Source organism: Ylistrum balloti, unplaced genomic scaffold (assembly GCF_031769215.1).
Source record: "Ylistrum balloti isolate Yb309-2 unplaced genomic scaffold, AGI_CSIRO_Ybal_v1 Utg370160, whole genome shotgun sequence".
NCBI lineage: Eukaryota > Metazoa > Mollusca > Bivalvia > Pectinida > Pectinidae > Ylistrum > Ylistrum balloti.
The window spans coordinates 676,344-694,221 of record NW_026782156.1 but is presented as its reverse complement, the minus strand read 5'-3'; the positions used below and the strand labels follow the sequence as shown (position 1 = coordinate 694,221).

Sequence of the window (17,878 nt, the reverse complement as noted above, 5' to 3'; positions counted from 1 at the left end):
TTATACATTATATACGGTATACGACTATATGGCTAGCATACAGACAAAACTGCTTGTACATAACAAATACCTGCTAACAAAAATCTCTGGTTTCAGGCTCTAGTGTAACATAGCTAGGATTGCCTCTAGCCCATTTTTCTGGCATCACATTATGTTATGACGCCAAATAATGCTGGTACCAGGGACAACTGCATCACATTCTGTACTAGCCCAAGGACTCTTCCGGCTCATTCTCTGGGTAAAAAAGGTGGCGGAGGCATATCCGAGATCGCTTGGTCTATCTTAAGGTCAGATATCAGTCCTTTTCCTGTGATAAGGTGGCAACATATGGCTGACGTATCCTACATTTAATCAAAATTAGGCTTGAGGGTTAGATAGGTGAGCATTTGTGCAACATAATGTATTATGTTCTTACGCTGCTAAGTGTAGCACCAATAATGAGGATGTCGTCGACAACGTAAACCGTCCCCTCTATCCACACTAGCATCTGGTCAAGTATTCTTCGATATATCTCAGCTGCTGGCTTGGTGCCAAATGGAAGCTTTAGCTGTTGGTATCGACCCATTGGCTTGTTAAAAAGTTGTCAGGTAGGAGAACTCAAGACTTGGCATTCAACACCGAGAAAACCTTGGCTCCAGGGATGTCTATAATGACTTCCTGTATGATCTTCAAAGTGTGGTGTTTCCACTTTATGCTCTTGTTTAGTCATTCGGGTCAGTACAGATTCGAACCTTGAGTAATGACACAACCATTGAACTTTTTCAAACTGTAGGTTCATTGACCTTAGTTGTATAGCCATTCTCCTCCAATTCATGTTTCTGTTCCAGTTATGTTATCTCTTTGGATTTTACTGCTGCTGGGTGTTTGCGCTCACTGGTGTACAATTGCTTGTATCAGCTCAGCAATATTGATGGTGCTATATTCGCCTGGTTAAGGGCTTGCTGTAAAACAAGTACCCCTAGCACCTATGCCGATTGGAAATGGAACATCTGTTTTGTCCGAATTAAGCAAATAGAAAATTTGTCAGTTCAGACAACAGTAAATGTTTGTGTCCCTCGTTGATGTATGGTTAACAGTTTCTCAAATATGTCAACATAAAGAGTTCCTACATCGAGTTTCCATGCCGTACATATTTTGCCTACACATGTTTGTTCCTTTCTCATTCTTCCTATCTTAAGGCTTCGAAGACTTCCCGGTCTTTCACCTCTGTTCTGGTCCCACATCCGCCAACACAGTGGTGATCCTCTGTACCGGCGAGGTGAGCGTAACACGTAACTACATGTGTTGTTTAAATCGCTGGACATCTAAATACACACTACTAGTTCCCCAATCTACTATGAATTCAAAGCACGGAAGTCACCTTCAACATGTACATAATGTCGCTGAGGCTATTATTATTAAGCGTTTAACACATGTCTGATCCTTGTGTAACTTCCATATTTCCTTATAAGGAAGCCATCCGATATGTAAGAAATTACTAAAATCACAACAAAACAGAGCGGCAAGTGATCGAAGGGCACAGATATTATAGTATAATCAGCAAAATAGCTTAGTCAATGCCCCAGCCCCTCCCATCGTGACTTAAACCTCATTTAAGTATTTTACATTAGGATATTTTTAAATGCCATTTATAGATTGTACAAAAACATAGTTGGTTATGGAGTAATTGTCTTTAAAACCGATTATCAGTTCATTGTATGATTGTGTAAAGCATTCACTAACTTCATGGTTATTTTGTGACAATCAAATAAAACTTGTCTAAAAATATACCTCCTGGTACAATTGTATTTGCTTCAGTTCCAAGACATCGCTATTTCAATGTCTGTACTGGAATTGGATTGCCGGTGTTATAGTAATTTGGTCGGAATTACCTATAATGAGAACACATCGCAGGACGACAATTTTAGGGCAGCAGTATAAGTCTTGATGTTGTGAATATGAAGAAAAAATCATTTGACTAGCGCCAGGAAGTCGGCCATAGGTACAGGATGCTCTCTGTAACTTCCGGGAACAGCTTCTATTGACTGATTGGCATTTGGTCCTGGAGTGCTTGTCCCATTTTCATATGACCTACTACAACTATGTTTTAGGGTAAAAGCATTAAACGTTTTGTTTGTTTATTACGGAATGTATATGATGGAATGTCTTGTATTGAGATCTGGAGTGTCGTGTACCGCTGTTATCGTTGTTATAACAATTCGATAACTATACTTGGTCGAAATTTTACATAGTATTTTACATTTCCACCTATATTTGGGTATTCATTACGACCAACTTTAATTTTCTTCAGCCTCTACAAGGTCTCAGCTCTCCAGGCTCCCGGTATCACTGTCCTAGAAGGACGAAATAGCTGTAGGATGTAACATCACTGACGAGTCCTAGAAGGACGAAACAGCTGTAGGATGCAGTTTATTTTTTAACAAATTGTATATGCAACAACCAGTACCCAAAGTAGAACATCTATTGTAATTTTATAGCATATACATTTTTTATAGGAATGTGATACTAATAAAAACAATCAGAGTAACTGGTATGATTTGACATCGTAGATATTATTCATCTTTCACCATTCACACTGAAGATTTTGAATCGAAGACGTAAACAAATAGACGATTGATATTGATTGTGAACACTCTTGTACAAAAAAAGTTGTTAAAGTTATTTTCAAATCCTGATATGACGAAGAGTTCCTTTTCAAATGATGAATCATAAGCATGGACGTAATGGATTTCGATAAATGCACAGAAACTGATGAACGGATACATTTTTTCTCTGATGACGGCAAAATAATAGATATTCAATTAATTACATAAGGGGGCGTCGGTATTTCCTTAAATGTGTTCCGTTTTCAATACGTCCACTTATATTCACGAAGTTTATTCAACTTTTGAAAATCTGCTCTTATATCACATCCATTTATATTTTAAGTTTCGTTGACTATGCCTCGTTCCCTTCATTAGAGATGACCAGTATGTAACTTATTTGCTCTGAAGTATACAGTGTACGAGATGACAATAACATCACTATTCGGCTGTGGTATAATCATAGGTATTCTAAGGCTGTGAAAAATATCTACATGTATTGGTCATTATATACTATGAAATGAAAACCGATACAGCAACTCTTTGTTAGAATGCAGGTCATAGACATTACAAATACTTAAACTTTTTCATATTTGATTGGAAAATACAAGGTGAAATAGGAGCAGCTTGGCGTCGTTATGTCCCTTTTGAAATGAATTTTAATAAGTGAAAAAAAAAAAAAAAAAAATCAATATGACTTGTATTTTCACCCAATTGGTGGTGTTGTAATTATGTGCATATAAGGAGGTAAACTTCAAGATGTTTCCTGTATGCAAATTAAAGTAATTTAATTAATTAATTAAATACGGTATAGCCAAATATGAAATAACTGCATCATACAGCTTTTCGTCCTTCTAGGTTGAAACAAATGTGTGACGAAGTGTCTGTCATAGCTCAGCATATGCTTATCTATTGTTCAATTTACATTATATTGTGTTATCTATAATTGTGCACGTGTGCTTGTACAAAAATATTAATATTGTTTTAAGCAGTACCAGCCTACGTGATACGTATTTAGTTATAGACATCAATATCAGAGTTTCAGAGTTTTTATTTGTGATGTACGAAATCTGTGTTTTACATGTAAGTGGATTTTTATGTATTAATGCATTATCAGAAGAATCATAGCTTGGATCTGATAAATAGAGTAGAAACCAGCAAAACAGTTTATATATATATATATCATATTCGTTTAGTGTCTTTCCATTTATTAAGTTTTAAAGTACTTATTTGTAGGCTAGAAAGCAAATCCTGATTCAAGCACGATGATCTATCAGTGGGTCAGGTCTGAGATTTACAGGTTGACAGGATATTGAAGTTCATGTGCAACAACAGACGAGCCAACCGCAGACATAAAGATAGTCACTTGCTAGAATAACAGAAACTTCGAATATCTTAGTCTGATTTGTAGGCTTAAGTGGTATCTTGTTTCGAGGAAATTAAGTAGTGATGACACAATCGATAGCAATAAAAACAGAGTTCGGTATATTCTGTTGCATTGCTAGTATATAGTTTTAAAGAATACCTCTTGAGGATTTTTATATGTTTGTAATAAAATGAAATCATGCTTTGGCACTGAGAAGAATTTCATTTTGATAATGACTTCATTTACAGCAGAAAGTCATTTAATACTGCTATTTGCCTGGATTTTCGCGTGCTTATTGCTGAGACGTCTTAACTTAGCATCATTTAAACAAGACTGTGATCCTTGTTTGATATTGCTTCTGATGAAGGGTGCGCATGCATTTTCTTGATAAAACGAAATTTACGAAAAGCAATATAAACGTTAAGAACAAGATGCAGAAGCCTTGATTGTACTCAAATTAAACCTTTAGGATAAAACTGGTAGAAATCTTGATATAAATTGCAAGCATCTTGCTTGTAGTCATCATGGCAACTCACTGGACACGGAATTCAATTTCCAGTCTTTTGACTTTTCCGAAATAATTGAAAAAAAAAAGAAAAAATCAAATAACACTAAACGGGTATTTGTAGCAAGTTTAATATAATTTCCAAGTTAATTTATTTTCATTTAAAAATAAATTTCAGTATGCATTACAGTCTCACGTTTATCAGGTCACGAGTTCTCCAAACATTTGTCACTTAACGTATTGCTTGTGTTAAGCTGAAAAATCTAATTGATAACGCTAAAGTCAATTACCACAGGGTAAGGGGGCATTATGTGCTTGAATGGTATTTGTTTTGTTTTTCCAAGGTAATGCATCTTAAAAATTTTACTCTATTACATCACTAAAAGTCTAAAATCACAGTTCTCAATTACACCCGATTACTAAAATAAATCCCACCGACGAATTTAAATGCATGCATGTGTAGTTGATATGTTGTTTATATATAATATATATATACATATAATTCTGATTTAATTATCTTTGATTCTGTTAGACAAGTTTGTAATGGTATAAATTTGAACTTGCATCTGCTACCATCCCGACATTAAGTCCTATTAGTTTCAAACCATTTTAAGGCAATATTAATCTTCGAAATTGGCTATTTTTGTGTCACGTGATATCTGAATGAAGTCTTTGAAATGCATAAAAACTGCGTTTCGATGGGAAAAAAAAAGAAATTTCAACAAAAATGCCCGTGCTTATCCGATTCAAAATTGAATCTTAAAAAAGGCGTTGCTTACGTCTGCCTTTTGAATGAAGAATACCTATTTAAGATAGCAAAGCGAGATATTTTTAAATGGTTGAGAATTTTGTTTTTATATCAACAGTAGCTGTCAACATAACAATGGGTAGTCATGTGTTATACGGTATTATTATATGAAGTATTGAAAGTTCATCTACAATATTGTATCCGTAATGAGGTCGGAATATATCCGATTGTAAAATTAAATTAAAATGTGCTATTTACTAATATATCATTTGCACTATCCTTAAATTAGTGATGACTCCTCCATGTATGTATTTACCTAACATGAGCAAATCAAATATGTGATATTATGTGTCTAAGTTCTATCCAAAGTATTCGCATTAGCAAAATTACAAAAAAAAATGATAAGGAGTTTAGGTATTTGTAATGTCATCGTACTAAAGAAGACATGTGGAATATATTAACAAACAAGGAAAATATTTAACGCTCTTACGAGTGTTGTATTCTTCTACATTGTGACCTTATTCAAAGCTTCTAGAGAAATGCAGTATTTCAACAGAAAAAAAACTGAAGTGAAAGAGATTGATATGACAGCAAGTTGAAGCATCTCTTTTTTCTTGCATCCATTCGTGAAAATGTATGAAAGGGGAGTTGCCGGGAAAGACTTACAAGAACGTTCCTCCCAATACAAGCCTATCCATATGGTTTCATTCTTATTGGGTCTGTCTTCTTACAGTAAGAAATTGATTCTGGCTTAAAGCAGGTCTTGTTAAAGGATAAACAGTATTACTACTAACTATGATTGACTCAAATAAATGAAATCTAGGATATGAAAGAAAAAGAGACCAAATTCTCTACCAGCATAAAAAAACACATTAACGTACATAATCCCGTAACACTCAGGTCACATAATCCCTTTACACTCAGGTTACACAGTCCCGTTACACTCATGTAACATAATCCCGTTAGACTAAGGTTACATAATCCCGTTAAACTCAGGTTATAGAATCTCGTTACACTCATGTTACATAATCCCGTTACACTCCGGTTACATAATCCCGTTACACTCAGGTTATAGAATCTCGTTACACTCATGTTACATAATCCCGTTACACTCCGGTTACATAATCCCGTTAAACTCAGGTTATAGAATCTCGTTACACTCATGTTACATAATCCCGTTACACTCCGGTTACATAATCCCGTTACACTCAGGTTACATAATCCCGTTACACTCAGGTTACATAATCCCGTTACAATCAGGTTACAAAATCCCGTTACACTCAGGTTACATAATCCCGTTACACTCAGGTTACATAATCCCTTTACACTCAGGTTACAGAATTCCGTTACATTAAGGTTACAGAATCCCGTTACATTAAGGTTACAGAATCCCGTCACTCTCTTGTTACAAAATCTCGTCATTTTCATGTTACATAATCCCGTTACACTCAGGTTACATAATCCCGTTACACTCATGTTATAAATCCCGTTACACTCAAGTTACATAATCCCGTTACACTCAGGTAGCATGATCCCGTTACACTCAGGTTACATAATCCCGTTACTCACATGTTACATTATCCCGTTGCACTCAAGTTACATAATCCCGTTACACTTAGGTAGCATAATCCCGTCACTCTCTTGTTACAAAATCTCGTCATTTTCATGTTACATAATCCCGTTACACTCAGGTTACATAATCCCGTTACACTCATGTTATAAATCCCGTTACACTCAAGTTACACACTCAGGTAGCATATCAGAATTCCATTACACTCAGGTTACAGAATTCCCATTAAGGTTATTACATTCTCAGGTTACAGAATTCCATTACACTCAGGTTACAGAATCCCATTACACTCAGGTCACAGAATTTCAGTTACACCCATGTTTCATAATTCCGTTACATTAAGGTTACAGAATCCCGTCACACTCTTGTTACATAATCCCGTTATACTCATGTTACATAATCCCGTTACACTCAAGTTTCATAATCCCGTTACACTCAGGTTACATAATCCCGTTACTCACATGTTACATTATCCCGTTACACTCAAGTTACATAATCCCGTTACACTTAGGTAGCATAATCCCGTTACTCACATGTAACATTATCACGTTACACCCATGTTACATAATCCCGTTACACTCATGTTACATAATCCCGTTACACTCAGGTTACAGAATCTCGTTACACTCAGGTTACAGAATCCCGTCACTCTCTTGTTACAAAATCTCGTCATTCTCAGGTTACATGATCCCGTTACACTCAGGTTACAGAATCTCGTTACACTCAGGTTACAGAATTCCATTACATTCAGGTTACAGAATCCCATTACACTCAGGTTACAGAATCCCGTCACTCTCTTGTTACAAAATCTCGTCATTCTCAGGTTACAGAATCCCTTTACACTCAGGTTACAGAATCCCGTTACACTCCGGCTACAGAATATCGTTACACTCAGGTTAAGAAACTCGTTACACTCAGGTCACATAATCTCGTTACACTCAGGTTACATAATTCCGTTACACTCAGGGTACAGGATGCCGTACACCTCACGTTACAAAATCTCTTTAATCTCATTTTGCAGAATTCCGTTACATTATCTCGTTACAAAATATATTTATTGTCATTTGTTACTCTTAAAAAAGTATTTTTTCGATATCGTTTTCTTTTATCTTTTTATCAGCTCAGTAGCAGGAGGAATGTTAACAATACACCGATGATTAATTGCATTCTGTAAAATCTATCATCGATGAATCGTCTCCATGCTATAGAGACAACCACCGAAGTTGTCCTTGCCCGTCTTCGAATGGGCCATACATACCTTACACATTCATATATGATGGAAGGCGAAGATAACCCTCGGTGCATAGGATGCGATGAGCCAATCACCGTTAAACATGTTTTATTGGACTGCATTGACCTTCTGTCTACTCGAGAATTTTCTATCGTAACATTACAAGTCTGAAGACGCTTTTTTGAAACTGTTAGAATTTATGAAATTCTATGTTATCTGAGAGATGTTGGTCTATATGATAGAATATGACTAACCATTTCAATCTTTTGTGATGATATAAGTATTTAAGAGTTTTCAACATTTCTCTGTTTGTTTTATTTCCTTTTTGGATCGCTCTGTTTTCACCGATCGATGGTCCTAATGACCTTTCCTGTGTCGACGGGCCGTTAAGATTGTAATAATAATGATGATATTACTTTGTTTTTAGAATAATTACTCCTATACGCGTCATGTTTGATATGATGTTGTATGTTCTAATTGGGATATGGTATATTTAGCCTACCTGGCCAAGTGAGCTTTTGACACTACGTGGCCTCCGTCGTCCGTATGTCCAACTTTTTTTTCTGTAAATCGCTACTAGCCATGAACGACAGATGGGTAGGTCTTGGCACTAAGAGGCCTCAGGGACGGGGACAAAAAGGGGAAAATTTCGTAAGTTGTTTTAAACCTTTTCCCCCGTGGCTGGAGGGACGGGTCTTGGCCCAAAAAAGGAATGACTGGATTTTACCCAAATTTGGGTTGAGACATTCCTAGGGAAGGAGGAGTCGGGCCTAGTATGGGAAATAGAACGAATCCTTTAAATCTTACTCCTGCTGTAGGAATATTTGGATTTGTTCAAATTTGATATTAAGTATCCGTGGGTAAAGTGAAATCTGTTTTTGTATAATCCTTGGATCTCGCCCCTCTTGGTCGTTTGGAATAGGCTCAAAAAAGGACGTTACACATTTTTTTTTCAAAATTGATTGGATAATTATGCAACTAATGCAGCTTCCTACTAATTTTGACATTTCTTTCAATCACCTTTGCCAGTTAAACTTTTCACTATTTAGGGCAAAGGCATTACTGATGAGTCCTGGGCGAAACAGCTACACGATTTTATTTAATTCATTATTTGGTTTTACTGTATCTCATTCTAAATCGTGTTAAAAGATGTTATGAACTTGTGTTTGTTTTGTACAGTCATCTAATGTTCCTAAAAGAGACCTTAAAATATTACAGTACTTTATACATGCACCTTTGGGGAAAATGCGGTTCATCCTGTCATTTCGTGTATTTTACGTTCATTTACTGCCTATTTTAAACTAACTTTTCAATATCGAAGTAATATTTGTAGACGTTCTCTTCCAACCAGGACAAACCATCGATAAATCACTCCGCCAATTTTGTGTCTACACCTTTTTTCTGTCTAAACTCTGAATAAATCTAACGGCACAATCAGCAAAATTGCGTAACGGTCGACCAAAAGGAAATTCTTTTAATTGCAGCACAGCAAACCAAGACTATTTATATCCGAACCAGTAATTCTTAAATTGCTCCTAGTTGTTAAAATTGATCACGTCCGAAAGTCAAAGATCTTTTTTCAATTTCAATTTCTTAATGATTCACACACGCTGTGTGGGAGTAGGGAAAATACTACGTAGCTATTTGGACTCTAACTTTTCTCTATTCCTCTTAGATCAACGCAATGTATTGGTCGGACAAACGAGGGTGGTTAAGTACAACTCACCATTTTGGTATGTTGTGTATTTTCTGTGAAGCCAGACAATGTTTTAATCTATGAATTAAAGAAACTTTACAAGACCTGAGCTGTCATAAATAGTAATACAATACCTGTATTTTGACGGAAATATATAGAATGCTTTGAAATGTGCTCCATACGAGACGCTCCTTCTGTAATAACGATAGAAAAGAGGGCTCGCAGCAATTATTAGACACGTTAATACTTACTATTAACAGTGGCTGGAATGATAAATGGCTATGTAAATTGGGCCTCGTGATGTTACATCAGTTCGCATGGACTTTTGCATGTGAGAGTGAATGAGTTTTAATATAAAAATCGATTGTTACAGTGCCAATATTTGTATGTAAGGAATTCTAACATTAAGATTAAAGTAGGATTTAATTTCACATAATTACGCTTTAGATATATCAACATGACAACCAAAACGTCGCATTATAAGACAAACATAGGATTTATCATACTTGTATTCATCCATTGTCTCCTACGAAATTACATTCAATGATATACTTAACTTTTTATGTGTCAATACACAAATATGTCATTCACACGATTGGAGAAATTAATTCCAACTTTAGATTAAGACGTACTGTTTTGTAACCTCCTTTCAAAATGTCACCATAGTATTGTAAAATTACAATAATGACCGAAGATAACCCGAGTGAGATAATTTCGTTCAGAGAATGAAAAGAGATCAATTTTCACTGATAAACTGAGCAATTCCTTTCTATGAAAATATCAAATTACTAATACATTACAAGTACAGACTGGCATGTTCATGTATTATATATCATTATCTACCCCTGCCGAAATCTTACCAAGTATATTGCAATGGGAACATGTAATTAAGTAAATTGATAATTTACGTATTCATGATGCTAATTCTATATTCTGTAAAAAAAAGAATTTGTAAGCTTAGAATGGAGAATAGTGAATATGTGATTATAATTATACCTGTACTGTTATGCCTCGATGTAAACATAATAAACAATGTTTCCAGGTTATATCGAGCATTATTTTACTCCTAGTATCATAATGGTGAAATTCTAAATTGTACATTTATGGCATACAATACAAAATATAATAAAAAATGTTGAAACACAATTTCATCTGTTTGTTAAATCTAATTATATGTATCTACATTTGCATAGCAATGTCATTATATCATTATAACCAGAAAGAAGTAAGGCGTAAGCTTCCATAAATGACATCCCTCGCCTGAACAATTTCACGTCCTTGATGTATGCATAGTAACGTTGACGGTTCGCTGTCAAAATGACTGCTTCACAAGACAGGTTAAACTGTTGATAATGGATAATTCATTTAAGTTTAGATCAAGCAATTTTCGGTAAATTATATCAAGATACTTAGAGAATGTAGTTATAAGTATCGAGCTGTCTTATAGCATTTGTGGTTGTTTTCATAACAGTATTTATGGTCGCTATCATAACAGCAGTTGCGGTCGTTGGCATTTGCACGCATACTGATTTATAACTGTCATTTATAACAACCATTAATTGTTTTACAAGACAGGTCAATGCTTATATATATCCAGCATTAACTTCATCGGCAAATAACATTACGAAAATCTATCTTCGATGTCCACTTCTTATTTCAGTGTGTGGCCTTCTTCTCTTACACGTGGGACTTCGGTGAAGTGCTGTGTAAATTAGTCAACTATCTCCAGAACATTTCTATCATTTGCTCAGTGATGAACTTGACTGGTTTAAGCTTAGAGAGGTAAGTACGTGACAACGTTCCCTCATTATAACATTACTTAGTTTAATGGTTTGCTTATGTCTTTGTGCTATTCTTACTTTGTTCATCAAATACAGATACATGAGCCAGAAATGTATAATCAGAGATTCCTTTTCAGTCCAATATTATTCTGCATCCCTAATTGCAACACTCACCACGTTAACACTGCTTTATTGCTCCTCCTCTCGTTACCTTTGTCATCATAAAATCCCGAAATTATAAATATGGGAGAGATCCTGGCTGCCAATGTAGGTGGTTAGGGATCCCAGCAGGCTTTTAGCATACATATGGGTACTAACTGTGCTGCTCCCCTGTTGTCTGTATTGTTATTGTTTTCATATGTGCTGATTTTTTCGACAATATTATCAAAACAGGTCACAAAGACTTTCAGATTAAAGAGCAAGAGATTTATTGACCACGTCCGTTGTGTATATCCACCACAGTTAAAAATCAATGATACGACAAAATTTTAAACATCAGCCGTTTAACTCGATCTTTCCCATCAATGAAAGCAACATTGACAACTTTGTACCAAGCTTTTATGATAAGCCTGATGATTTCAATTTTCCTATTAGGAATTTCCCATTTCTGGATTACAATATACCTGCATCCTCAACCTATGGTGTGTACATGTGGCATTTGATTCGATATTCAAGGGCCTGTTCCAATTGTCACGATGTCCGCTGACTGTAGTATAGGGTTTCAAAAAATGGAGGTTGACGAAAATCATCAGGAAGATTTACGATCATCATAGTGATCTCATTGAGAATCATTCCTTTTCTTTTTGCGATGTGTAGCTGGATGTGTTTGATGCTTCATCACCGACACCCACCATGAAAGTATAGGTCAATCAAAGTAAGTAATGTGACGTTGAGGACGAAGTATACAACTGAACAATAGGGAAAAAAAGAGCACAAATAACCCACTGAAAAGGTACAGAAGATGATAAAGGTACAAAAAATTTGAAACACCAGTTTTACAGAAAGAATGAAAGTGACAGAATATCAAAATATTAACACAGTTTCAATTTTAAAAACAAAAGTTGTCTTGAGTCATCATCATAACCTTTTGACATAACGACTGGATTTCGTACGATTTTAAAGGATTAGCATTCACTTATTGCAACACATTATTGTGAAATTGTACTTTCCTTGATCACTTTTTTTAATCTAACGCGATTCCATTTGGAAATATTGTACTCAACGTAACATAACAGTCATCATCGCCTATATTATTGAACATTTCTGGAGAACTTGTGAATTTTCATCAACAATTTCTCGGTAGTGAAGAACAGAATGGTATTGTGTCTTATCAATTTAAAAGTCCCATATGTATGTGACTTTCCCATAGTGCTTAATACAATGTAACACCACTAACAAGCTGGCGATCTCGGGATTCACACCAATAGCTACTTGAAAAGTTATTAAAGTATCAGGAAGCAAGTAGTGCTAATGGGTGCCATCCTACTGGTGTCATTTGAATGTTTATGCTCCCGGATTAACCGTTCCTATCATAAATATCATATCTCTAAGGTTGTCGTTATGTACGCATTGAATTTTCTGCTTTAAGTTTTCTAAGTACCCTTCCCTTATGTTAGAGAAAAGATCGATAAAATCTCACATGAAGGTGTTCCATTTATAAGAAAATTTCAAAACCTTCTGAAAAGTGAATGGCAATGCACATAAAGGCTTGTCAACTTCGCCTTTGCCACGCCCTTTAACAAAGGATTTGACATTTCTTGCCATTGGGACAAATCCATGTTTTCTACCAGTTTTAACTTTGACCTCTATTCACGTTTCACGAAGGAAATCAATCGCCTTTCTTCAAGGCTAATTCACATCGGATGTTGTTTTGATGAACATCTATTCATCCCCTCACGATGAAAGAACCATAACAATTTGTGTGTAAATTGATGACGTTTTCCAACGGTGATGTGGTTAAGCCACCTAAAGTGATAACGCAACCTCTGGATGTATGAACTGGGTTTTTTCTTCTTCTAAGAGTTATTAGAATGATCATTTCATGGATAATCTTTGTGTTTTACGAGCAAGTTAGAGGCAAATTAGGGAGAAAGGTATCCTTCTGTTCAATTAGAAAGACAGCTCTATACATTTTAACTACCAAAGTCGATACAAGCTTACGAAGTATTATCCTTTTTTGTTTTTTAAGGAATGATGTCTGTTCAAGGAACATTCCATTAATGTCTACATAATTAGTCTGATAAGAAGATTCTGGAATACATTTCTTTTAAAGAATTATACCCAAGGAATAAAGAAACACAAGGTGACATTATTTGCAATCTCTTGCGAATGCGAAAAACGAAGGTTTCAGTACATGTAGTCCTGTATCGAATGTTGCATTACTGTATTGTGTGACAAAGTCTTACGGGGAAATCACGAAACGGAAAAATCTCGAACACAACAGTGTTGTAATATTGAGTTACACTGATCGTCATAGAATCTGGTAGTCTTCATATAGACACATCATTTTCCAATATTTTGAGTTATTTCTGATGGCATCAAATAATGGCACGGCTGACGGAAATTCAGATTGGTAAGGCCATTGCGATGACTATTCAGGGTCAAAGGCAAATAAAGGTTGCTAGACATTGCGGTATCCATTTTTGTACTATAGAACGTCTTGTTAGAAGTCTAAGGGAAACTGGGTAGGTTGTTGACAGACCTGGATGTCCGCGCATGACGTCAGGACAGGTTTATTCGTCTCGTGCATTTTCGCAATCGGCACCTTACTACCACTGAATCTGCCCTTATCCCATAGGTACTTATAACAGTCATATCCGTTCAAAAGCTGTAAGAAAACGATGGCGGGAAGTTGGTCTACGGGCACGTCACCCGTTTGTAGGTCTGCCCCCTACCGCTGCTCGTCGCCAGCTTCGTGTGGCTTGGGTTGCGGCACACGCCCCACGAATATTCCCATTGAGGCAATTTAACTGGCGCTAGGTATAGCGATGAGATCCTCCGACCCCATGTTGCCCCATTTTTGCAGCAAAACAACGTCACATTTCAGCAGGATAATTCTCGAACCCATGTAGCGAGGATCTGTCGCTACTTCCTCACTAACAGAAATATTCATCAACTGGACTGGCCGTCATACAGCCCCGACCTATCCCTATTGAGCACTTGTGGGACCAGCTGGATCGAAAAGTTCTACGACACTAGCCTCCTCGTGTTGCTCTGGCCCAACTGAGAGCAGTCCCATTGGAAGAGTGGACAACATCCCAATGAGGAGGATAACCTCACTCATTAACTCCATGTCAATTACTCCTAAATCACTTACCAGATACAAATCGGTGATAGTTTATTCTGTATGGATTAATCTTCATTCTTACTTTAAAATATTGAACATTATACTCGACGTTTTGCCTAGAATCATCTTCAAAGTTTAGCCTGCGTTTCTTAATCCCTTACTATATGTGCCGGCATTTGAAAAACACGTTTCCCTCGTACAAATGACTTTTAGTTTGAATTAATTGTATTGGCCGAAGGAAAGAATGCTTAGATAATTAACATTCTTCTTTGTGAAGATAGCTAATCTATCAAATTTATTTTTAAATACGTGTAGGAGAATGGAGAAAAATCGTGGTAAATGACATTTTCAACGAATTCAATTTATACCACATTACCTTAATCTTTAAACAAATTATCAACTTATTGTGTAATTCCTTACAAATGACATCATATCGAAATGAAATTGCAGCAGTCATATAGAGTTGTGCTGTAATCAACTTGTCGGCTTGTTTGTAAGTGTTATTTTGTCGTCGCCACATTTTTCATTGTAATGACAAACCGACCATTGATGTTATATTACGCTGTGATTTAGTTGAGGCAGATTCCGATTTAAGAGTGGTGTGAACATTAACGAGCGGTACTTGCTTTCTATTCATATCCCCAGAGTAATATTGAAACAGATGTCATCATTGCTTCATTACCTAGTCTGCTTGATAAGGAAAACATGTAGACTCTAAACATAATGCTTATTTCAATCTAACCGAATCTATTGATCAACGGAAGTAATAAATAGGAACAAAATTACATTTTCTTGTTCTTGATCAGATACTAGGGTGTTAAAAACAAGTTTGTTTTAATTAAAGAACAAATTGTAAACCCTTACATTGTTGCATTTTTCATATCTTATGATGGTGACCATACACTTGTATCTGAACTGAATCGGTTCGTAAATGAATGTTTATGAAAAAAAGTTTTTCGAAATGATTTTTAAGAGTAGCGTAGCTTAAGATGTGGTAAATATGACATAAGTAAATATCATAATAAGTTATGAAACACTATGATGAACATTGCTATCGTGAATTAGGTTGACAACAGTATGGAAATTTAGAAGAGAATGTATGAAAGTAAACAACTATCGAAAAAAGAAGGCCTAAAGCACCAGCTCAATATTTCGATGAAGGAAGAATTGATTCATAACACACGGAAGATTTGTTTCATACCAAGTTTGAGTCTAAAGACATCTCTAAACATGAATGGATTACATATTAAATTCCTTGCTTGTGATCCTTGTATTTACACATTTGAAAGGAGATTTTGTACTGTATATGCAGTATACGCCATAAAATGATAAACAAAAAAAAATTATTGTTTAATAAAGTATATTATTTTCGTCTCTGTTTACCATTCCTTAACAAACATAATAAACATAGTAAGATGTTCTTGCAGTCTCATGAGTAGTCAGCTACAAAACGTCTGAAGTGGCCCAGTCTTAAGTCTGTTTTAGGTCAGCCACTCCTCTGTCTGTGTTCAGTGTTATATTAAGCATTCTATAAGAGTCTGCCTTGTCATTAAAGGATGCTATGAGTACTTAGTTATACATCATTCTATACCACAAATCTGTCGAATATTGTACAAAAGACACACAAGTGAATAATTCCAACTTAGAATTGTATACAGCAGAGCCAGAAAATGAGTTTTACAGTATCAAATAGGTTTATCGTCCTTCCAGGACTTAGGAGGCGACCGAGGAAAATACAAAGAGATTAAAAGCAATATCAAAATGAAAATGTGGTGTTCACTACTCCCAGCATTCAATATATTGCATGTTTTGCATATGTTTGATAATTTTAATGGAACTATGCCTCTTTCCGAATGACTTAAAACGTGGCATGCAGGTAACGAAAACCTCGGTAACTAAAAGTTGAAGCCTTATTTTTGCCCTAATGTTAAACAAGCGCTGTAACAACTGAAACTAGATGACCTCAGAAGAAATCTTCCGTCTGCATGCTATTCCAGCGGAATACGTGAAAACTGGATGTATACGAATTACCCAAAATGTTAAGCTACAAGTGTATCCATCAAGGATAAAACATATTGGGGAAACTCTAAAAATTGTGAATGTCAAGAATCTCATGAATCCAATGGAAGCCTTCGTCGGGCGAATAGGAATGCTACGTTCGATTTGCTTAAAGGCTGGATAAATTACAATATTTTTTTTTCATAAAGTATCACAGCTTCGAATCCAAATCACACATCGTATTCCTTGACACCGATGTTAATGTGACACTTAAGCATTTACGCGAAAAGTAGTGTTTGTGCTTGCAAATATTATATCTAATGATTTGATTCTGAAAACTTATTATATCTGTAAAAATGAAATCCTACCTAGATATCACCCCTGATAGAATATTCGCTTATTATATTCCAATATTGAAAAACATTCGAATTACCAGGAAGTGATATTGATACTGGCTTTCATAGGAGAAATAGGATTTTCAATATGCAAAAATAATATGTGAAAATATTTTATTACTGGCTCAGGTAATAACGCAAAAATTATTCTTTTAAATCTTTACTTCTATTTCAGTACCAATAAATCGGGACCGCACAGTCTTGTAAGTTGATGTTGTAGAAGTGAGTTTGAAGAATTTCAAGGATGATGTTGATGAATCACCTGCTGTGGGTGCTAAGGCTCTCCACATCTAATAATTTATTGTTTCTAGACCGTAATGAATATCAAATCGGTTAATGATAATTTCGTTGCTGAAAGATTTCCTGGCAGACTATTGGCATAATCTTGAATTGTACCCCTCTCTTGAAGGACTTGTTTTTGTTTTATACGAGAGTAATTTATCAATGTATATAACAATGACTTTAAAAAAGGTCCTAGATGTAGCTTTGTGGCAAATCAATGATGTTTTTGAATCATCTACAGAACTTAACATTGAGGATGCAACCAATACTCTACATCAGCATCTTTCTGAGTTTTGCTAACTACCAAACCGACATGGTAAGCTTTCCACTAATCTGTATGCGGAGCATGATTTCTTCTAGGATTAATTTCCCATTACTTGGTGTTAACAACCTGTCCTTATATTTCGATCAAATTTCGCCATTATGAATTGTACACCA

General features: G+C 35.6%; 1 protein-coding gene across 1 annotated transcript in view; it reads left to right on the top strand.

Annotated features, from left to right (window-relative positions):
* LOC132550981 (QRFP-like peptide receptor) overlaps positions 1-17,878 on the top strand; it is a 62,320-nt gene that overhangs the window by 6,808 nt on the left and 37,634 nt on the right. The window contains exon 2 of the mRNA XM_060215081.1: positions 11,359-11,480. Coding sequence (XP_060071064.1) covers positions 11,359-11,480 — 122 coding nt within the window. The remainder of the gene's footprint in view (positions 1-11,358; positions 11,481-17,878) is intronic.